The sequence below is a fragment of the Lepisosteus platostomus genome, chromosome 1, assembly GCF_059453375.1.
Source record: "Lepisosteus platostomus isolate fLepPlt1 chromosome 1, fLepPlt1.hap1, whole genome shotgun sequence".
In the NCBI taxonomy this organism is placed as follows: Eukaryota; Metazoa; Chordata; class Actinopteri; order Semionotiformes; family Lepisosteidae; genus Lepisosteus; species Lepisosteus platostomus.
The window spans coordinates 22,253,997-22,279,162 of NC_142611.1; the positions used below are offsets into that span (position 1 = coordinate 22,253,997).

At 36.6% G+C, this 25,166-nt stretch overlaps 1 protein-coding gene across 1 annotated transcript in view; it reads right to left on the minus strand.

Moving 5' to 3' along the window:
* Positions 1 to 25,166, minus strand: part of gabrb1 (gamma-aminobutyric acid type A receptor subunit beta1) — a 445,034-nt gene that overhangs the window by 41,883 nt on the left and 377,985 nt on the right. The window contains exon 7 of the mRNA XM_088627363.1: positions 10,946 to 11,098. Within this exon, the coding sequence (XP_088483489.1) occupies positions 10,946 to 11,098 (153 nt within the window). The remainder of the gene's footprint in view (positions 1 to 10,945; positions 11,099 to 25,166) is intronic.

Below are 25,166 nucleotides of genomic sequence, written 5' to 3' on the forward strand. Positions count from 1 at the left end.
TGTAAAGTGGATGTCTATTCTATTGCTCTTGGTGCACAATGCATGTTTTACAGTAGGATTGTATTTACAAATTGTATGTTGTATATTTATAATCTGTACGTGAGACTGTAAATTATTGTTATTGTGCTTGATTCCCAACAGTTATCAAATAACTTTTAATTTACTGTTCTAATTTCTGTTTCACTAAATTAAAAACCCTCACTCCATTACAGAAGAATGTACAGTAGCTTAGCCTGTGTGTTACCTTATGAGTTCTTCCTTAGTAAAAAAGAAATGGAATTGAAAGTGTGCCCATTTATTTTCTGCACCTAAATGGAATGAATGTATTCTGCTGATAATTTCTGCATAATAATTGTTTGCTGTGGAACTCAGATTGCATTTGTAATAAACTGTCTTTTTGCTGGCTCATGTTTTATTTTCTCTACTCTTGTTTATCTCCAAGCTAACTCAGATTAACTTCAAAAGGGCTCCTGGCCAGAGGGAAAACTATCAATTCACTGAATAAAATTGATGTCAACACCTTAGCAACATGGCAAAGTGAGACAAAAGCTGCTGTATTGTTTGTTTAAAGTACCCTTAGTATGTTGGATACTATATACTTGTGTTCTTTTCACAAGGTCAAATATTAGGCTTTATTAAGTATTCTTTTATCAAGCAGAACAGATGAAGTGCTCATCAATAAAACTATGATCTCAAAGCCTTTGGGCAAGTCACTGGAGTTGTAAAAAAAACTGAATATATACTGTATATAAAAAAAAATCAAGGCATATGATCACCAGAGCAGCACTGAACTGTTAAGCTCTCTCCCTTTAAAGTGAAATGCATTTTGAATTTAGTGTTAAATTCATATCCCTATAGAATGAAAATAAGTTTTAACATTAAATCTTTGTGTGGTAATAGTTTTAATCTGGGGCATTATGGTGGCATCACAGTTAGTGCTGTTTTCTAAAAGTATTATCTGTGTGGCATTTGCATGTTTTTCCTATATTTGTGTGGGTTTTCTTACACCTTCCAAAGACATGCAGAATAAGTTAATTTATGTCTTTAATTGTCATTATGTGCCTGTGAGTGGCCTGTTATGGATCCGCATCTCATCCAGGGTGTAGTCCTGCCTTGTGCCCTATTGTTCTAGGACATGTTCTAGGTTAAAATGATCCTTAAAAGCAGGAAGCAGCTTTCTAATAATGGATGAATGAATAAATTACTCTGTGTATCAATTCAGGTAATAATGATCTAATAATGAACTTTGAATAATTTCTAAAGATAATTTTAAACCAGATAAACCTAAATTTAATGTAATTTTGATTGTATCAGGATCTGCCAAATACTTTGGCTGTTTTGGTTACACTGTCTTTTTTATTTTTCTAAGGTGTATATCTTAGGTTTATTGTTCATCCAGGAACGTTCTTCAGGCAAGTGACAATAACAGGGGAGATTTCAAACTACATCTTCATTTTCAGACTTTAAAACAAACACGGAAAAACACTACAATTAAATTTTGTTTTGCAATTAATCTAACCAGTGGAAGCAGTATGGTCTCTTATTTTAAGATTAGCTCCATGATAGAGAATACTAGGTCATGCTGAAAACAAAGGGAAGAAAATCTTTTATTAAAAGCAAAATCTTAATTTCTGTGTAATTACTTCTGAATATGAGTACCAAGTCTACCAGTAGATATCACACATATTTATTAAAATACAGAAATAGCTCTCTGTTCTATTTATGTAAGAAAAACTAGGGCAGGAAGAGAATGAAAGATAAAGTCTCCAATAAAATTTAAAAAGAATCACTAAATTATTTATCCTAAAACATCCTTAAATGGACCACTTCATAACATATTTTTTTTATCCAAAAGGAAGAGTGAAAATAAAGTTGTTGTACTATAGCAATATATACTAAAATTCACCTTCTGTATAATGCATTCACAGAAGACACAAGAATCACCGTATTCCCTATTATCACAAAATTCTCTCTGTTGTTTAAGAAGAGCACATTCCAGTAATTCACATATGGAAAAATCTTCAAAACATTTATGGTACTTATCTATGTATAAATAATTTATACAGAGCTTTTTTATATATAACTCGATGTGCCTATCTATTGTATGTACTGCAATACAAACCATTATATTTAGTGTACTACATCCTTCCACCTTCCTAACTCAAGATAACTAGCTCTGAGGTGCATTTGCCCAATTTCTGTGACACCTAGGAGCTCTAAATGACAAGGTGGAGACTACTGGCTTCATTACTACAGTGGACACATTCATTTAAATCTGTCTGTTTAAATTGACCATGGCTACCTCTCTGAGCTGACTCTGGGCTTCAGATACATGCTGCAAAATTCCTGAGGGACTGGAGTGACAATTCCTTTACACAGGTTGGTTTGATAGTTATTTTAGATCATACAGTGTGTTGTTTTGCATTAATAGTTTCATATTCACTACAATATAAACTATGGCACAAACATTCTATAGAAAAAGATTCCCCTTTAAGCTCAGGTTTAAAAATTTAAATTTATTTATTTTTTCCAATTTATTGCTGTTTACTTTTAATGTTTTTAATAATTTCTTAATATGCATACATTCTATACAATAGGATTCCACTCAGGATTTTGACTGGGCCCACAAGCACATTAAGCTCATCATTCTTAACACTCCAGTGTAGTTTTGACCTTGCACATTGGATCATTGTCATACAGAAAGCTATATTTTAGTCCCACTTTTAGGTCTTGAAATAATTTCCTCCAGGATTTGTCTGTATATTGTTCCATCTACTTTTCCTTCAATCCTAACAAGCTTTCCAGTCCCTGCTGAGGAGAAGCATTACTATAGTAAGATCTTGTCGTCGTCATGCTTGACTGTAGAGATGCACACTTGACTGAGAGATGTGCTGTGTTAATTCTGCACCAAAAAAAACACATTTGGATTTATCCAACTACAACAACATATTGTTTTCCCACATTGGCTAACTCCATGTGGGAATTTTAACACAAATTCTCCTAATTTGTGCTTCCATAACCTTTATCTCAGAATTGCTTAGTCTTCATGGATGAGTCTTTGCGTGACCAAGGAATCTCACAGAAATACAGTAGGTGTATTTAATTTGAAATCATGAGAACAATTGATATGTATTGCAACTTCAAAATGTCATGACTGCAAGATTAAACAAAATGTGAAAACTGTGCAAGGCTTTGAATGCTTTTGCAAAACATATTACATTAGTACAGCCTCTTTAAGAATTTCACTTATAATTTCAATAATATATTCTTGTATGAATCAAAACTGTTTCCCACAGCTACAATGTGAACATACATTATTTTCATTTCATATTTCTCACAACCCACATTAAGATACCATTTTATTTGTATCTTCTTTTAATTCAGTGTCATACAATATCCATCCATCCATGTTCTAACCACTTTATTCAATACAGAGCTGCAGGAAGCCAGAGCCTATCCTGGCAAGCAATGTGCACAAGGCAAGCTACACCCGGGAGAGGACACTTGTCCATCTGTGTTCATCTTATACATGATAGCTTAAACCTCTCATTATTCTATTGTTCTAGATTAAGTGCTATTAATTAACTTGAAGACTACACTAATCTTTAATGAATTCATGGGGGCAGAAGTTAAGGAGTGAGATTGGTATGACTCCGAAAAAATGTTAAGGTGATTTTTTCATTTTATTTTAGCTTGATCTGTATTATTTTGCAGGCACCTGAAGTGTTGATACAGACTGATTAATTTGAGGCAAGTGTAATTTCATCATAGCCTGCAAACCAGTTCTGTATGTTTGTAGTTCAGTTCTTATTGAGGCAGTCCTCATGAACAGGGATGTTGGATCCATGACTCTTACTTTATACTGAAAAAGTATTCTGTATTTTATATTTCTCTTTAAGATAAAAGCTTTTTAACTATTAGGATTGACTGTGCAACAATAACAGCATAGCAAAAAAATGGACAACTCAATTGGCTTCTCTTAGCTTTGCACTCTCTTAGCTTTGCAATTTCAAGCAAAATACAATTTCTTAAACAGTACATAGATGGATTTTGTTGACAGTTTAACACGCACAAAAATTAAACTAAAGTAGATTTCACAGTCACACATCAAACAATCAAAACATGCAGTATGCATGACTTAATCATAAATGTTAATGCAAGAAAACAATTGGCAAAGACCTAGGATTGACATACAGATGCAGCCATTCAAAACAAGCGGGGTATGCTGCAGTATAACACGGTGGGCGTGTCGCAGTCACTGCTGAGGGACAATCTTTATTCAATTAAGAATTTAAGTTGTATACTCTTTAGACTTTTAAATTTAAACAGTGTATTACAGCATGTTAATCATTAAACATTAAAAAGGCGGTATATTTTATAAAAGCAAGATTGTTCTGTTGGACAAAAGTACACAACCTACCACCTTTATCATAAATATTTTAATTATGCAGGAATATTTTATGCATCAAAGTCTTTACCGAAGATATTACTAATAGTATTAATAATGAATGACCTTGGACAAGCTGTAAGTTCAGAGTATTACCCTGGTCCACATTCATTGTAACCGTCTTTGTAAACGAAAAGAGTTTATTTTTTCATTGACAAAAAGTAACACCACAGCATTTAGTTGATCTGATCACGCATTCGTTTCCAATCATTCAAAGTAATTCTTGAGAATCTCCGATTCACAAATGCCTGGAAAAAAGAAAAGGAGCATAAAGCGTCTGATGGTCATAAACGATATTCATTTAGGAACAGCATCAGAGATATGTTTTTAACTGCACTGCATCGGAGAGAATACCATAGTGTGTTTTTTTTTTACTCCCTGTCGGAAACTGGCTTCCATAAGAATCAGTATGGCTCAGAGATTAAATAAAACTTCACTCGCACCAAACAAATGTATATTTCTAAATATCACAACATGATCGAATTTTAATAACAATGAATAGTCACCTATGCGTTACAATATAAACATTTATATTGATTTAAATTGCGTTTAAATCGCCTTTATTTAAAACCCATAAATAAAGCTGATACTGTTTAGACTTTTAATAATTTAAAACTGTATTACAGCAGCACAATGCACAATGCAACGTAAATCGCTATCTTTGTCTTCTGTGTAATAATGTTCACCTCTCTGTCCAGCAAATTAACAATAGTAATAATAATGAACTTTATTGTATATGGCGCCTTTAAAGGTGGCTCCTCAAAGCGCTTTACAGGTTAAAAACAATAACAACAATACTGTTAGGCTGGGCAAACAATTTTTTTTAAGAAATACAAAATGAGATATAATGATGTGTTCCGGCTTAGACATTAACGAAGAGCATAACACGTGGGCGGCGTAGCGGTCGGCTCTGGCTTTCCCATCTACTGTATACCGATGCACTGCAAATACAACCCCCCTCTCTGCGGGAGTGCTGGCTGTGACAAATTAAACCAGTTTCACAGGTATTTTCAAAGTAGAAGGGGGAGAGATTTCCAGCGAAAGACACCTCCCCCCCTCAAAAACCCAGTAAGTACAGTACTTACTAGTTAAGAAAGCTAGGCTCCTCAATGAAGTCGCTTTAACATGCTAATGTGTTGGTGTAACAGTCCGGGCATGGCAAGCTTCTAATGTCAACCCGACTACGGCGAAATGAACCCTTCTCTCATTGGAAGACAATGAACATATTCTAGCCCTAAATGAATTAATAGCAAACATGGTCTACATAAAATACATTTTTCCAATAAAGTTTAGCCTTTGTCACTAATGAAACCACTAAATCAAGACATACATATAGAAATCTTAAGATTTTAAAATACATAACTTTGCTAAAATTTATTTAAAAATTAAAACCATTACAAACGGAGAGAGAGAACAGGGGAGGGATGTTTGTTTTGCATAAGGGGCGGGGTTATGGAAATTGGGTCTATTTGGAAATGTGGAGTTACATGTTCTGGCTGTTTGTGAATTATCGTTGTTGTGTATGTAGTGTTTAGGTATTGATTTTGTATAATGCTTTATGTTGACAATTGAGGTGGATTTTGTTTATAATAAAGAGGATAAACTGGGATGGGAGGAGGGTTTGGTTTTGCATAAGGGGCGGGATTATGATAATCAGAGGAATTTGAGAGAGTTTAATGGTTTGATATATTTGATTTTGTATTGAGGTTGTTATCTATGTTTTTGGTTGGTATTATGTTTATATGGTTGTTTTTGTTGGTTGGTCGTTATTATGGTTATTAATAATACGATTTATAGTTGAAATCTGAGCCTAAATAAAAAGAAAAAGCATTTTCAGAGAGCAATTACGCTATGTTTATGTAGAATAAGTGATTAGGTTTATGAGCAATCTAATTACTTATTCGTTTAAAACGCTATATAAAATAAAGTTTATTATTAATTTGCTGGACAGAGTGGTGAACATTATTATGCATAAGACCAAGATAACAATCCTGATCAGTTTAGAAATCTGTGTACGCTGTAAGGTTTTTACTTCTTAATTAAACTTTTAAAATACACGTTTCGAATAGAAAGAAATCCTTTTCCTGGTACAGTATGTATAGCAAACCAGCACGTCTTTTTTCTCCAATCAGAGGGGTGTCAGATGGTGTCAGCCAATCACCATTCTGAAGCCCTAACATAATCTCTGGTATAGGGAGACACCAGAATTCTGTCCGATAGTTTATGTAGATAGATGATAGATACTTTTATTGATCCCGTGAGGGAAATAAAGTAAATCATTTTCATTTTAGGAAATTATTAAATGCTCGGTTAAAAGCAAAGGAGATTGTCTGTTATAGTGGACATAAAAACAAGAGTTCGCTAGCATTATATCCTAGAAGACACAGACCGGCGCCAGACCGGGAGAATGCCCGTAGCGTAAAAGAAAATGCCTGATGAACTAGGGATTGGACAGTTTCCAAGTGCTTGTACAATCGATGGAAATGTTCAAATAAATGTGCAAAAGAAATAAACAAAATAATCATTTATTTCTTTATCATATTGGCTTGCTAATGTCCTCTCTTTGCTAGTTAGTGGCTGTGTTTCTGCGTTAGGTAGCAATGGGTGACTGTTCTCAGGCGGAAGATGTAAACAGCTTAATTTTCGTGTTAAATAATTTTTTTTTTAATTAAAATTCATTCTATACAGCAATCGCATATTTGGGTACCGTTTCATAAAACTTTCATGCTTAAAATGTTTAGGGACAAATGGAAGACTGGTGTGTATTTTTTCTTTAAACTACCAAGACCAGCCATACACAGTACAGTTTATGTACATACAGTAATGTTTATGTTCCTAAATTAATATCGTTTATGACCTTCAGATGCGTTATGCTCCTCTTCTTTTTATGCTCAGCTACTAAAATTTCCCTTTAGTGGTAAAATTCTATATAAATATTCAAAACTAAGCGGATTAAAATGTGCACAGTAAAGACATTAAATGATTAAATCTTTTCACTACCAACCAATGCGCCACAAGTGCCCCTGTTGGTCATTTTGGCCAGCCAATCACTTACCGCGGTGCCCTGCGGTGGCTTGTGGGTAGTTTACCGTACTGCGGGTTTGTACCGTGCATTTTGAATGGCATCTGTAAATGGAACTGGAAATGCAACTGAAAAAAGTATTTTTTTTCTGTTAAATACATCTAATGAAATGTTAGAGAGAGCACTTTAGCCTACTATAAATTACTGACATAATGGTAGTGGTTCAGTGTTTGCCAGAGCCAATACAAAAGAAAGTGAAGGACATCATGTACAGTATGTGACGTGATAATATAAACTCTACTTTAAAAAAAAAACACTGCATAATTGCTCTGAATTAGGCTCTGTAAAACAATATTACATACTGAAAGCTGAAGCATTTTAAACAAAGCAGTTTTTTAAAAAAGCATTTAAAAAATATTTTAAACACTAGTCATTATGACCATTGACTGAACATAGGTCAATACTGTCATGCCCTCTGCAGCCAGAGGGCGCTCCCACTCTGTCCTGTCCCTAGTTTCCTGTGCTTTGCTCTCCTTCCAGTGTCTCTCTCTCTGGGGCTATATATTTCCAGGTCACTTATTCTCCTTCGCTCAGCTTTGAAGTTCGGATGTCCTGATACCTGCCTACCATCCAGGTCGCCCCACGTCCGCTGCCTGAGGGCATTAGTTTCTATTTGACTCCCGAACTGCTGAGCCCGGGCGAATCCCCCATCCCGCCACAATGCATATGGGTCTTTTTCCGCTCTCCTGCCTCTCCACGATTTGTTCCTTATGACTTCCGTGACAAATACATAGGTATTTTCATAGGTATTCACAGATGCTAAAGGATTGCTCTATTTGTCATAGTTAAATGCAAAATATTAAATGAAATGACAAATGAAATAACTATTACTTGCAGAAAGGTACAGTAACTGCCTAACCTGTTCAACTGTTGCATACTTGGATGTCAGTTACTGAAGACATCATAATTTAACATCTTTGACCACTTAAGTTACACCGAATTCTGTAAGACTCATGTCATGATAAAACAATAAAAAAGCATGTTCATTTAAGATTAGCAGAGTTTAACAGTTCAACTAAATTAACCTGATCTGAGATTATAAAGAATAGTCATAGTATAAAAGTAATATTTCTTTCAGTGCTACAGAATGTACTTCATTTTATTGTATTCACACTAATACCTGAGATTGTATTAACATCCTTCCAATGTTGGGATGTTACCATGGTATCCTAGCCAAATTTCCCCCTGCCCTTTACCAGTCATAGCCTCCTATTATTATTATTTTTTAGCTTGCTTTTTCTTCCTTCACTTTAGTATATTACTATAAAATGTCAGTCAATTAAATTTATTGGTACTTGCTCCTACCTACTGTTGTAACAGAAGAAATAAGGTTCTTGATCCCGAGATGAAGTAAAACAGATGAGTTTATTGCATGCAAGGAACAATAAAGCCGATGTCTTGTTTCCCGCAAGAAACAACAAAACCGAAGTATTGTTCGCTGTACTGTTACAAACTTTTGGGTTATATAGTGTTTTCTTCTCCGTTTCTGACGTCACTCGGTCTGATGGTAAAGAGGGGGGTTCATGGTATTTGGCCAGTTTACGATGTTCTGGACAAATGGTCAGTTTAAGATTATACCCAGGGGGGTTCCTAGCTTGCATCTGCAATCCTTATCAGTTAACCCCCTTTCCTGTCATAAACCCCAGCTTGTGACTTAGAAGTCTAAACCCCCTACAGAAAGGATTAAATTCAAACCCCCGTCTTCACATCTTTCTTCACTACCATTATACACTATTGAAATAAGATTGACAAATACAGTTTTGAAAGAATTCTGAAACTGTTCAAGACAGAATTCCTTATTTATGAGAAATACTGTATGTAAATTCAATTCATGGTGGCAGAGGAGCCAGATACACACTGGACAGGATACTAATCCATTGCAGGGCACACACAGATACAAATCCATACACCAGAGTTAATTTAAAAAAAAATAATAATACATACAGTAAAAAGTATATAGTTTTGCCAGTTTACATCTCACTGCCACGATACAGTACCGCAGTGAAGAGGAGATAGTGCTCATTATAAATTGTTGTTGTACTCACTAAATCATTCACTGCTCTATTTATCCACTGGACTTTAGGAGCATTATCAACTGACCTGTTGATGACCACGGTAACCAAGTTAAATGAAATGCAGTTGTTTATGAACAAAGTGGAATACCCTTCCATAACCAGCTAAATAAATATATTTATTTAACATTTGACAGTATTTTTATATTCAGCTTTTTTCAAAACTTTCCTTTAGTTACATGATTCCATATTAATATTTCATATTAAGTGAATTTTAAAAAGCATTAAAAAGTATTACATTTTTGTCATAGGAAGCTCACATTGTTACTAAAATCTAATGCACCACAATTGCCACCTATCGATTGTGTTTGGCCAGTGAATCACAATAACGAAGCATACCACGATAAAGCACAGCCCCTGTAAAGAGTTACAGTGATTTAACATGCATTCTGAATGGCTACATCTGTACTACTATATATCACAATGGAAAACAACTGCCCATATATTAGAAAAAAGGGTGATTTTAGACTATTATACATTTTGCTTTTTATTCTATATTCTATATTCTTTATTCTGAACTGTTAAGTTCAGTCACAGAAGAAACCATGAAGTGTTCACTATTTGATGTAAAGGCAAAGTTTTTTAGAATCTACAGTGCATAGTGATGTTAGTGCAAAGGTGTTTTGGAGCATTAACCCAGAGTAAGAAATGATCTCATTGACCACATTTGTAGAACTCTGCAGCACATCTGTCATGTCAATGCAATTTCTTGATCTTTCAGCTTGATGATAATACACCTGACAATATACTGTAAGAATCAATCAATTCTTCCTGCTTTGTTGCAGAGTGATCATCATAAAGTATGTTGCCTTGCTTAATCATTTATTTCTAAGACAATCAATAACTCATTTAATGAATGGGTTGATGCACACACAATATTAACTGTTGCCACTTATCAATGCAACAGCTTATCATTATTGCATTTACTAGGGGCATGCCTATCACCCACGTAGAACATCTGTATCCACCTTTGGCAGGCATTCTTTATGCATTTAAGGTTTTAGTGCACACACAAGACACTGCTCACTCACACAAAATAATGTGACTTTTTATGTGACATGAGGTACAAGTCCCATATGAACATTCAATTTGGAAACTTGTAAACAGATGATGAAAATAAATCACAGAGTATTTGTGGAATAAGCCTAATCTTGTGTTTGTAGTGTTTCACTATATTTCTTTTCATCTCACATATGGGTCTCTCATACATGCACTTTTAATCTATTCCATTTATTCTCAGAAAATGGGAAAACATTTTTTATGAATGAAATAGGTTTGAAGTTTCACATGAATATTAGTTAAATTTAATTTCCTCTCCATTATGGACAAGAATAAGAAACATACCCAGAGCAACTCTTGCAGCTGAAGCATCATAGTTGATCCAGAAGGAGACCCAGGATAAGATGGTAATAAGAGTTGAAGGCATGTAGGTTTGTAAAATAAAGTAGCCAATATTCCTTTTCAGTTGAAAACTTAATGACAGCCTCGGATAAGATCCTGAAAGGAGAAACAAACAAAATTGCAACATAAAATGACAATCTGCCACTGCTTTCGAAGTTTGTATCTTAACAGCTCTTTTTTGTTGTTCAAGGAAGGTTGTTTCAATGTTCATATTTCAGTTTTATTTCCAGAAATCCCCTGTATATAAAACATGTTAATCCTTAATTTAACCAAACTCTGTCACACTTGTACATTGGTGTTCAATGGTGTACACAAGGTGTTTCATTTTCCTTCATTTTGAAGAAGCATCCTACCATGTGCACTTAGTTTATCTTCAGGGATTAGTTACAGTCATATAGTTACATACAGTATTATCATCCACATTTCTGATTGTAGTAAAAAAATAATATTTCATAAACTTTATGGAAGGAGTCTCATATTAAAAACCTTCCTAACTTATCCAAAACACATGAAGCCTGTTGTTTTTGCAGATGCAATTTAGGTAAGCTCACAAGCACTGCAACAGCAGAAAAAGAAATATACTAGAGCCAGGAATGGGACGATTAATAGCAAATAAAATGTTACTAGTGTGAGGTAATATGTTCAGGTAACTACATTGCACATCACAGGCTGTTTCTTTATTAATTCACCCTTTCTATAGTAGTTCTTCCAAAATGCTGACCTCAACACACAGTAGATTGATAGGCTTTTATTGCAGAGAAACTCCAATGAACATTGCAAATATCAAAATATGAAGCTAACCTATTAAAGCTCTTGTGTTTTGGTATTGACTTATCCTGATTTACACATTAGAGGAAGTCATAAAAATGCCAACAGTACTAGGGTATAAAACTATAATGTGCTACAAGAAAGTAAAAGTTAATTTGTAAGGATAAAATCTGGTAAAGCTCCTCAAATTTGAATTAAAGTAATATTAAGAGTTTTTGAGGCAAATACAACTACTATGGTATTAGGCTGTAGTAGTTCAGGTGGGTAGCTGCGTCAGCATGCGTAGGCTGCAAAGGAACAAGTAATAGGTTTATTCCATGCTGAAAAGAGAAGAAAGAAAACACAGTTTCAGCCATGGAACCTTCTTCAGGTGACATACTATGGTATTATAACTTTTGTTAATGGATAAGACAAACTATATGTAATAAAAATAGAAAATACACGATTGCATAAGTATTCAAAGCTGTTGCTTTGGCAAGCCCAAATTATTTTAGTTGTACAAAATTTCCTTAACAAGCTAAATAATTAGTTAAGTGTCCTTTGTCTGTGTGCCATATTAGTAGTTCACATCTATCTCTGTAAGGTCTCTCAGTGGGGTAGGGAATTCTCAAGCAAAAATTTTATTAATTCAGTCAAAATAACAGAAAAAAAGTTGCACAAAGGCACAGATCAGAAGACGGGTATAAATAACAAGCATGGTGGTGGCACCATTATACTATAGTTTTTCCTCTCAGGAACTGGGAGCTTATGAAAACTGATGGGAGCATACTGTAGATAAAGAAAAGCACAGGTAAAACATAGGGTAAAAACATAGGGCTGTTTCAGCCCTAAATCTGGGACAAAATTCAACTTTCAGAAGTACAATAACACAAAACAAAGCTATAGGGGCTTAAGAATAAGAAATTGAATGTCATTGAATTGCTCAGTCCTTGTACAGATGCAGCCATTCAAAGTGCGCGGTACAGACACGTACCGGAGGTAATTGGCTACGGCGTCGCGCATTGTGACGCAAGATGACGCGCGGTACCGCAGTACGTGATTGGTCGTGATTGTCGTAGAAAGACTTACAGTAAACGTCTTTACTGTGCCCGTTGTAGATATTGAATTTTACCACTGAAGGGAAATCTTAGTAGCTGAGCATAAAAAGAATAGGAGCATACTGTAACGCGTGTGAAGGCCATAAACGATATTAATTTTGGAACATAAACATACAGTATATGGCTGGTCTTGGTACTTTAAGAAAAAATACACACCAGTATTCCATTTCTCCCTAAACATTTTAAGCATCGAAGTCTTTAACTAAAGAGATACCGGAGTCAACAAGCATACTTTTAGAATTTGATTAAAAGGGAATATAATATGGAATCGCGTATCTAACGAAATTAATAACGATATAATTATATTCATGTACCGCAACACAAGAATAGTACACGCTGTACATTGTCTGTTGATAATGTTTCTGTAGTGCTTTTTCAGCCCTCTGCATGTGATCTTGCCGGTGGCACTGTGGGTTAGGTTCCTGACTCCCATGTCACATGGTCTGTGATTGAATCCCACTGTGGAACCATGACTTTTTTTTTAACAAACATTTCTTTGAAATAATGAAACGTTTCCCTTGGTCAGAGATTAAATAAAACCTCACTTGCACCAAACAAATTTATATTTCTAAATATCACAACATGATCGGATTTAAGTCTTTTTAATAACAATGAATAGTCACCTATGCGTTACAAAATAAACATTTATATTGATTTGAATCGCGTTTTGATTTAAATCGTAAACGTGTGTTTAAATATATGTGTTTAAAGGCGATATATAAAAGCGCTGATTCTTATGGAATGTGTTCCGCTGGGGATTCAAAAATTTTATTTTTTTTAATTGCGTATCTAAGGAAAATAGCAGTATAACTTTGTTCATGCACATCATTATACAGTATCTCATTTTGTATTTCTATTAAAAAAAAATCATTTGCCCAGCCACTATTGTTGTTATTGTTTTTATCCTGTAAAGCGTTTTGAGGAGCACAGCTTTCTCACCACTTAGATTACTTTTTGACACCATCCTTACACAAAGCAGAAACTGATTGTATTTTCCGATGACATACTGTACAAGTGCAAAGATTACAGATTTTAATCGTCTTTTTTCTGAACCAGGGAAAATCTGATCATGTTTCTCTATAACAATAATAAAAAACTTTATTTTATATATCACCTTTAAAAGTGGCATCTCAAAACAATACAGTAGATGTAAACCACAGATTACAAAGTAAATACCTGGACAAACGCAAACGCCTTTTTAATAAAACGCTTTCATTCATTCAACAGAGAGAGAGCGTAAAACCTGGGTATAACAGCTGTTCCTTTTTCTGATCACTCGCTCTCTGAGATACATGAGAATCCAGGCTTTTTTATCAACGCTTTCTTTTCCGTATACCAGATATTATGGAACCACTTCAGAAGTGTGTCAGCCAGTCAGATTCCAGGAATCGGTACTTTAAAGGAAAAATACACACCGGTATTCCATTTCTCCCTAAACATTTTAAGCATCGAAGTATTTAACTAACGTGAAATAGCGTGTGAAAAAGTGGTAGTTGTAAGCTTTTCTGCTAATATAATATGGAATCGCGTATCTAAAGAATTTAATAACGATATGATTATATTCGTGTACTGCGACAGGGCTGTGTAGGGCTGTTTCACCTCTCTCTTCATGCGACTTCCCTTGTAGCCCACTGGTCTACGTGCCCGATTACCAACTCATGGGTTGTGTGTTCAAATCCAGCTGGTGCTGGACTTTTCTTTTAACAAACATTTCTTCGAAAAAATAGAATAGCAATATTATGGATAATCAATTGACTTTTATATTTCAAAATATCACAACATGATAAATTCTAAGTCATTTTTGATAACAATGAATAGTCACCTTCTTCCCTTCTGACAACGGTCCCTGCTTCTACTTCCTGCTTCTATCGTGTGTGTGTGTGGGGGGGGTCCCTTCAGATCTCCCTTCAGATTTAAAAGGTTAATAATCATATCTTTGGTGTCGCATCTTACCAGTGCAGCTGATCTTTTGCTGCCTGGGTGGGTCAGCTATCACAAAGCTTTAGAGAACCTAACATTTCTATTATCAACAAATTGTAGATTTGTAATACAGTAAATTTTTATAGAGAAATGGAGGCTGGACAGTATGCGTTACAATATAAACATTTATATTGATTTAAATCGTGTTTTGATTTAAATCGCAAGCGCGTGTTTAATTATATGTGTTTTTTTAATCATAATCAGACTAATGCAACATAAATTGATACAGTATCTTTGTCTTTAAGTATCTTAATAAACTTTCAGCATAGCTTTCTACCCGTTTAGATTTATTTTTCTTGGGATTTTGGGATCAAACGTGGAAGGATTAGATTGTAATTGTTTTTTTTTTTCAAATACGTTTTAGAAAAGTGTAATCTATACCTGCCCAGACTGTACGCCTTCCTAAACCCCACCCTGACCACTTTCACTCCTGTCCTGCTCTTCCCCGCGCACCCCAGCCGGGCGCTCTTCGGCCTCTGCCCAGGACGAATGTATATTTTGATATTAACACCCGGCGCGGCACCGAGGGAGCGTCTGCATTTATAACTTAGTTTTTAAAATTAGTCAGGCAATATGAAGCATCTCCTTTTACTTTTAAGTCCCTTAAATACATTGAGCACAGCTTTCTCACCACTTAAGATTACTTTTTGATACCATCCTTACACAAAGCAGAAGCTTCCTGTATTTTCCGATGACATACAGTACAAGTGGAAAGATTACAGATTTTAATCGTCTTTAATTTTGTTATGTTATACGTTTTAGGAACGTTTCATCTAAACAAACACCACAAAACTATTCTCGATTGTATTTCTGAATGTTATGTTACACCTACAGTAGTTCACTGCTTTAAATACATCGAATTAAGACAGTTAGGTGTAGCACTTTAGATCTTTTTTTCTGAACCAGGGAAAATCTGATCATATTTCTCTATAACAATAATAAAAAAAAATATTTTACATATTACCTTTAAAATTGTAATCTCAAAGCAATACAGTAGATGGAAAGACAGTTAAAAGGGACCAAAGTAAATACCAGACAAACGCAGACGCGTTTTTAATAAAATGCTTTTATTCATTCAGCAGAGAGAGAGGGAGACATCCAGCAGAGAGAAACACACACACCGGTTTTCATTGACAAAAAGTAATTGTTTTTTTACATTTTTTTTACATGTTTTGTTTGTGGACAGACTGTCCACAAACGTGAGACTGTCTTTCTCAGACTTACATTCCCGAATGTCCCCCCCCCCCGGTCAACAATCCTAGGAAGAACACGAAACAGCCTGTTAATAAAATTGTTACAATTTTGTTCTGTCAGTTCTTCCTCCCAGAATTTATAGATCGCATCGATCAGTTCCTGCTCTGTGACCGGCTTAGCAGTTTTCCGAACGTAGTCTTTCAACGAATGCCAAACCATCTCTATCGGATTTAGATCTGGGGATTCGGCTGGAGTTTTCACCCAGCTCACTCCTTCTGCTATAAGCCTCGCCCTTGCTGCTGTGTGTTTCGGATCGTTGTCTTGAAAGAGACGGTGCCTTGATCCAAACTGCTCCCTGATATATGGGGCGGCATGCTGTGTGACCACGACTTCCTCGAAGAATTCACGGTCCATAATTCCTTCGAAAATAAGAAGTGGTCCCGGGCCTCTTCTAGATATACCCCCCCAGATGTGAACCTTCAGTGGATGTTTGGGCTTTGGCTTGTCCACATATCTCCCCCTTTTGCAAAATGCCATTGTTGAAAACTGTTCCAGAGCCACTGTTTTTTCGTCGGTGAAAAGTACATCCTGAAATGCCTCCCCCTGTTCAATCCACTGGAGCACTTGTTTGAGTCTTTCCTCTTTGTTTTTTAGCCTTATCATGGGGCATGTGTTGGTTTTTCTGTATCTCCATCCAAGCCTCCTGCGTACTCTTCTTATCGATGTCGGGCTAAGGGTCGCACCGAGGTCAGCCCATAGCCGTCTTTGGACTTGCATCGCCGGTAGCTCATCATTTTCATCAGTCAGTTTGTCGATAGCTCGCACAATAGGACTGGAAAAAAAAGAGATCAACAGTTAGTTTTAAAAATAATGTGCGTAGTTGTATTTACATGCAAGAAAGGTATTTTTAGAAATGTATTTACCTTTGAATCGTCCTCGGTTTAGATTCTCTTTGCCTCCTCTCCCCTTTATAATGTCGTCTCACTGTGCTTTCAGAAACGAAGATGTCCATCGAAGCCAACTGCTGTACAATGTCCCGTGTTGACTTCCCGTTTCTTTTCATCTTCATTATTTGGTGTGAGAGAGTCTTCGTGATTTTGGCCATTGTCCATCTCCTTACCAAAGCGATACAGTGGTGCAGCTTGAATTCTGTACCTATATACTGTATGGTATGGTACAGATAAAACCTACACCATACCGATGAGCTAATACCAGGGAAAGACACTCCTATTTTATTTAAAACACAATATACCAGGAAATGTATCTGATGCATTAGCAAGTTAAAACAATTGGGTCGAAAACCTGGGCGTAACACCATTTCCTTTTTCTGATCACTCGCTTTCTGGATACACGTCTCACCTGTCCTGTTCTTTGTTTTCCTGGTTTCCTGATTATGCCTGCTGCGGTCCACTCCTACCCTCACACCTAAAGAAGACTATTTTAAATTTCTTGGCGCAGTTCATTGTGCAATTAACCCTTGTATGTGCTGTCCGCGCTCAAAATGCAATTTAAAAAAAGTCAAAAACCGCGCTCAAAATGCAATTTAGAGCTTTCTGGCAAGGAGACACCCAAATCAGTAATGTAACATGCCACTGTTTGTGCATGAACAGGGTTATACTGCTATTCCCTTTGATACCCGATTAAAAAAAAATAAAACATGTTTTGAATCCCTGGCGGAACCGGGCATCCATATGAATCAAGTAACAGGTTTATTCCATGCTGAAAAAAAGAAGAAAGAAAACACATTCCATAAGAATTGACTGAGGTCCGCTCTGTACCACACAATGATCCCCCCAGAGTCTCTGCCCCGGGTTATTTGGGTTTTTAGACAGAGGGTAAAAAACTCTCTCTCTCGCTTGACCTCCCCCTCACCTGTGTATTGTCTGTTTTTTTGTTAACAAGGCTCGCCAGCTAATGTGAATCGAAACCTGTCTTTCTAGCTTTTAAAGTCGTGCGATGTGTAAGCCACAATTCAAATAGAGAAAAAAGAGCTGACTGATAAGATTTAAGATGTGGCTGTCAATGTTGGATTCAAAAAAACACATTGCCCGACGTTTGTTGCATTGCTTGAAAAATTACTTTATTTCGAGAGGCTGGATAAGTAATTCAAGTGTTTTTTTTAACTTCCTGAAAAACAACTAAAAATTTAACTATATGTGCAAACGTTTTATGATATGTCGCTGTTGTGAATGTCTGTGGACATGTGCTGGCTGGACAGGAGGCTCTACTGTACACAGAGAGGGGCGGGAGGAGGGGACAAGCCGATACATACTCTTAGAGTTTGATTAATAGGGAATATAATACAAAAATATAGTCCTAAAAATAAGATACACTCTACAGACATTCACAACGGCGACTGTCAGAAGATAGGACACAGCGGCTCAGGCACCCGCTGAATGGAAAAGGGGCACTTTAATGTTCTGTATGGCTAATACTAAAGCCAATACTTCAATACTTTAATATTCTTTTCTGTATGTTTAACAATAGTGGGTACTGGCCTAATTCGTCCCTGCTCCCGTTGTTAGGTGTTAATGTGTTGTTAAGTGTGAATTTGTACCTGTTTCCCTGAGGTCTAGCTTTTTTTCTGGAAAACCATAACTCTGGTCTTGTCCAGATTGACTGTCGGCGCCCGGTTCTGACAGTGCTCCTAGCAGTGCCAGGTTCTGGCGCAGCCTCTGTTCTGTGGGCGACAGCAGGACCAGGTCATCTGCAAAGAGCAGGCACTCGATTTCCATAATTAATGCAGATAAGTAAATCAAGGGACAAAACAACTATTGCGCCTGGGTCCTCAATGGGCTTTGACGTGCTAATGCGTTGGTTTAACAGTCCGGGTGTGGCAAGCCTCTAATGTCTCCCGACTTCGGCAAAAGGCACCCGCCTTTCATTGGAAGACAATGAACATTCTAGCCGTACATGTGAATATAGCATAAATACACCAAGGGATTGGGTGAGCTCCCATCACAAAAAAAACTGCGAACCTGTACTACAGCGACCACAGTACAGTATGGAGACCAAGACCTTTTACGGGAAGAGACGGGGTGCTTCTGCCGCCCCAGCTTCCAAAGAGCGAAGGGTAAGCAAATACAGCAGACTTCATCTGAAATAAGCGATTACAGCGCATATTACAAGGTATTATTGCCGTTTTGAATTTTAAATTAAATTATAATTATTTCTTCGTAGCCTGTTCTTCAAGAAAACACCGCACGGGCGAAACGATCTTCGAAATCTACCACCAGGACAGTAAAAAAGAAAGCGGTATGATGGAAAAAAAGAAAAGTTTATTTTGACATCTGTTCCGCGACTGATGAATACTACTGTGTGACTTTATTTCTTAGATGAATTATGTTATTTTGCCACAGGCCGTGGGTCTCTGCTCTCGGCCACTGGCCAGGGTGCCAACCTGTAGAAGCAGCACCTGTGTGGAGACTTTTTGGCAGCAGCGGGAGCAATACGACGCATTACTGGGGAGGATTGGGAGGCTAGAGACACTCCTGAAAATGCAGAGGAAGGAGACAGTATGTTCCAGCAGTCAAACAGTTGAGCAGCTGTCTCCCGAAAAGTGCCTCTCCCCGCCGCGCAGGTTGCAATGCCTGGCGGAAGCTCTGTCCCCCACAGAGCACACACCGCCTCAGGACACTCCATCCTGGCCTCTCCGCTCACCACCGCGCAGGAATTGGTTGATGCTGTCCCCGCTGTCTATCTCCCCTCAGGAAGCACTGTTTACAGAGCGGAATTCACAGACGCCAGTGGGACGAATAATTCTCCCAGATATCCAACTGTTACCCATCACTCAGGAGATGGAGGGGGGGTTGTACTTGCAGTGCATCGGCATAGACGGGAAAGCAAGAGCCGACCGCTACGCCGCCCTCGTGTTTCGAAATCTTGTGACTTTTGAAATTTACTGGGGTTGGACCACATCTGTAAATTTCGATGGGTCCAGAGGCAAAAGTGCCTTGCCTTGCAATCTCCGGGAAACCATTAGTAACATGGTGAATCGGAGATTCTCAACCCTTACTTCGTGCGACTGGAAAATAATTTGTGATCGGATCAACGAAATGCTTCGTAGAAGGAGGCGCTCTTTTCCTCTAGTCTAACAGTCTGTCCACAAACAAAAGATTCCTGTTAGACAAGAGGAATTGAAAAAAAACAATTACTTTTGTCAATGGAAACCGGTGTGTGTGTCTCTCTCTGCTGGATGTCCCTCTCACTCTCTGCTGAATGAATAAAAGCATTTTATTAAAAACGCGTTTGCGTTTGTCTGGTATTTACTTTGGTCCCTTTTAACTGTTTTTCCATCTACTGTATTGCTTTGAGATGCCACTTTTAAAGGTGATATGTAAAATAACGTTTTTTATTATTGTTATAGAGAAATATGATCAGATTTTCCCTGGTTCAGAAAAAAAGATCTAAAGTGCTACACCTAACTTTCTTAATTCGATGTATTTAAAGCAGTGAACTACTGCAGGTGTAACATAGCATTCAGAAATACAATCGAGAATAGTTTTGTGGTGTTTGTTTAGATGAAACGTTCCTAAAATGTATAACGTAACAAAATTAAAGACGATTAAAATCTGTAATCTTTCCACTTGTACTGTATGTCATCGGAAAATACAGGAAGCTTCTGCTTTGTGTAAGGATGGTATCAAAAAGTAATCTTAAGTGGTGAGAAAGCTGTGCTCAATGTATTTAAGGGACTTAAAAGTAAAAGGAGATGCTTCATATTGCTTGACTAATTTTAAAAACTAAGTTATAAATGCAGACGCCGGGTGTAAATATCAAAATATACATTCGTCCCGGGCAGAGGCCGAAGAGCGCCCGGCTGGGGTGCGCAGGGAAGAGCAGGACAGGAGTGAAAGTGGTCAGGGCGGGGTTTAGGAAGGCGTACAGTCTGGGCAGGTATAGATTACACTTTTCTAAAACGTATTTGAAAAATAAAAACGATTACAATCTAATCCTTCCATGTTTGATCCCAAAATCCCAAGAAAAATAAATCTAAATGGGTAGAAAGCTATGGTGAAAGTTTATTAAGATACTTAGAAGACAAAGATACTGTATCAATTTATGTTGCATTAGTCTGATTATGATTAAAAAAACACATATAATTAAACACGCGCTTGCGATTTAAATCAAAACACGATTTAAATCAATATAAAAATTTATATTGTAACGCATACTGTCCAGCCTCCATTTCTCTATAAAAATTTACTCTATTACAAATCTACAATTTGTTGATAATAGAAATGTTAGGTTCTCTAAAGCTTTGTGATAGCTGACCCACCCAGGCAGCAAAAGATCAGCTGCACTGGTAAGATGCGACACCAAAGATATGATTATTAACCTTTTAAATCTGAAGGGAGATCTGAAGGGATCCCCCCACACACACACACAATAGAAGCAGGAAGCAGAAGCAGGGACCGTTGTCAGAAGGGAAGAAGGTGACTATTCATTGTTATCAAAAATGACTTAGAATCGATCATGTTGTGATATTTTGAAATATAAAAGTCAATTGATTGTTCATAATATTGCTATTCTATTTTTTCGAAGAAATGTTTGTTAAAAGAAAAGTCCAGCACCAGCTTGATTTGAACACACAACCCGTGAGTTGGTAATCGGGCACGTATACCAGTGGGCTACAAGGGAAGTCGCATGAAGAGTGAGGCGAAACAGCGCTACACAGCCCTGTCGCAGTACACAAATATAATCATATCGTTATTAATTTCTTTAGATACGCGATTCCATATTATATAAGCAGAAAAGCTTAAAACTACCACTTTTTCACACGCTATTTCACATGTTAGTTAAATACTTCGATGCTTAAAATGTTTAGGGAGAAATTGAATTTTGTGTATTTTTCCTTTAAAGTACCGATTCCTGGAATCTGACTGGCTGACACCCTTCTGAAGTGGTTCCATAATATCTGGTATACGGAAAAGAAAGCGTTGATAAAAAAGCCTTTATTCTCATGTATCTCATACAAGTATCTTTTAATACAGTCTTTGCTGTGCTCTTGAGGATCCTTGTGATATTTTGAGCTCTAGTTGAATGATAAGTGTCGCATTTTAAATCATTTTCGTAGTTAGAAATTATGAAACGCCCTGTTAAAAGCAAGGGAGTTTTTATGCCCGTTGAAGTAAAACAAAATGCCTGACAAAGTAGGGCTTGGACAGATTCCAAGTGCTTGTACAAATGTGCTAAAGAAATTATACTTTGAGTATACAGCTTGTCCAAAGTCATTCATGATTAATACTATTAGTAATATCTTCGGTAAAGGCTTTGATGCATAATTATTTCTGATAAAGGTAGTTTGTGTACTTTTGTCCAACTGAGCAATCTTGCTTTCATAAAATATACCAACATTTTAATGACTGATGATTAACATGCTGTAATACACAGTTCAAATTTAAAAGCTCAAATGCTGTACATGAGAGGTTAAGCTCCCCCTGGCGGTTTTACAAGGTGATGCCGGATACTTTCCGGCATGACGTCAAACGACGCGATTAACCGCGTGAAACTGCGTGATACTGCGTGATACCGCGACACGCCCACCGGGGTATGCCGCGAAATACCCCACCCATTTTTAATGGCTGCATCTGTATATTACTGAGAACATGTGAAGAAGGTGAAAACTGCTGTCCATAATAAGCAATCCAGAAGCAACCTGAGACAGCTTGAGCAAATGTGCCAAGCACAATGGGGAAAAATGTAGCAAAAAAAAACATGCAAAGTTGGTAGAGACTTTCAAAGAGACGTTCAACTGCCAAGGGAGTTACCACCATATTCAGTTCACAGGATTGAATACTTATGCAATCAACATATTTCAGTTTTTTTACTCTTTAGTATATGATGGCATTTACAGTTACCATTTACAACATCTTATTCTTAGATGTTTTAATGTGAGCATTCAGGTTTTGAATAAAATACTAAGATTAAAATGTGTGTACATCATTTCAGTAAATGGGGCACAATAGGAATGTTCTGAATAATTTTGCAAAGTATATCTAATCAGGTTTTGTTTTCAACCTTTTGAAGCAAAAGTTATCCTGTTTACAATATTTTTCTTGTTTTCAAAGATGGTTAATAAAAAACATTCATATTTTTAAAAGCAGCAGAAGCCATTAAAAATGAAAAAAAAAAGTATTCAATTATTATTAAGTCTTTGAATAAACCCAAGTATTTACCTTCTTCGTTTTATAGTAGATGGCGGTAATACCAAAATTGGTCAATGTCAATCCAAATCACGTGGAAGTGCTAAAAAAGTATTATTTGTTTAAAGTAATAACAGTTTACTTTGTCCTGAAACCTACAAAGAATACAACATATCAAATCCAAGCATTCATTCCATAGCATACAATCTTCTCAAAAACATTGAAGGCCACTTGTGAACAAAGAATGACCCAATTTCAAAGGGATATACAAAATCTTAAAAGGGATGTTTCAAAATTAAGATTTGTCACAGCTGATGGTATGACTCATAATTATAATTTATAGGGAAGATGATGCAAATCAGGACTAAGCTTTTTTAAAAGATTATATATTAAATTATCTTTAACAGCTGACAGCACACGTATTGTGCCATAAAGATTTGGCTATTGCCACAATCTAAACACCTACTTCAAACTAAAAAAAGGATATAAGGCAAAAAGAAGACACACTTCACAAAAATAGAAGGCGTGTTTGGAAAAAATAACATCTAACCATGTTGTGAATTCAAATCCTTTAGGGTCCTTCAAAATGTAACTTGAGGAGGTTAAAAGTCAAACACATACTGTAGAAAATTCAAACGACCTTTACTGTATGTTACTGTATATCTACAGTTATTTATCTGTACAGCATTTGGGCATTAAAAAAGGTTTTGTGTCATACTGGAACCAAACTAGACAGTCTTACACATTCAAATTAAATGAAGCCAAATGCTAGAGCCTCCACTGTTAATTAGTGTTTCCTTTTTGTATAGATCTGTGGATCAAGTGTAGAAATTTGAAGTGGAAGAAATGTATTTGTACAATGGGGAGGATCCCTTAGGACAGGTCTCTGGAACCAGCAGACTGTATGAATCTTGTTATGTATTCTGTTTCGCTTTCTGCTTTTGTCTCTGCTGAGATTCATCATGACAGGCAACTCTCACAAAAGAAAATGTCTTTTAAAATTTGATTGCAAGGACATTTGCAGTGTAAGCTAATTACAGTTGAAAAATCTTGCAAAGTGTACTGATAAATTGATGCACTCTGACAAATATTTTTGTCCCATTTAGCTTTTCATTTTATTTTTCTTTTGTAAGAGTTTACTAAATATGTTATGTAGAATGTTGCAGGCGATACAACACGATGTATAATATGTAACCTGCTTTTGCTTTCTTACATCTAAAAAATAGAAAGCTAAGAACATTGTTATTATAATCTTTTTTATTTTTTATATTTTTTGTTGCATATGTACATTTTTTTTGGCTATATAAATTTCTGTTGTTATTTCAATGGAGACTGTGATGCACTCTGGTCATAGCAATAAGCTGTTTTTGCAAAAACACCTAAAATGTATTAAGAGGACAAAACTTTACAAGTGACCTTTAAAGTTTTCTGATGCAAAATTGTTCTTGTTACGATCCCTGCCTCCCGGCAACGGAAGAGGCAGAAGAAGGCGTAGCCTTACTTCATCAGTCTACCTATCAGTTTTCTTATTCACCACCACACCCCCCTCTCATCCTGTACTAAACACCTGTCTTTTCCTACCTCATTGCTCAGTATTGGTTTTCCTTTCGAACTTCCTAGTTGCGCTACTCCTTCTTCTGCTTTGTGTTATTCTTGGTTTTTGGATTACGGTTTTTCCCCCTTTGACGATGGCTTCGGTACTCACGCTCTGTTTTGGATCTCTGGCTTCCCCTGGACTCTCGGATTGCTCTATTGTCTACGGTTTCGGATCACACTTTGGCTTCGGTAACTCATTCCTTATTTGGATCTCTGGCTTCCCCTGGACTCTCGGATTGCTCTATTGTCTACGGTTTCGGATCAAGGTTTGACTTCGGTAACTCGTTCCCTGTTTGGATCTCTGGCTTCCCCTGGACTCTCGGCTCGTTTCTTCGACTACGGCTTTCTTTGGATCACGGCTAGGCTTTATCAGCTCCTGCAAGT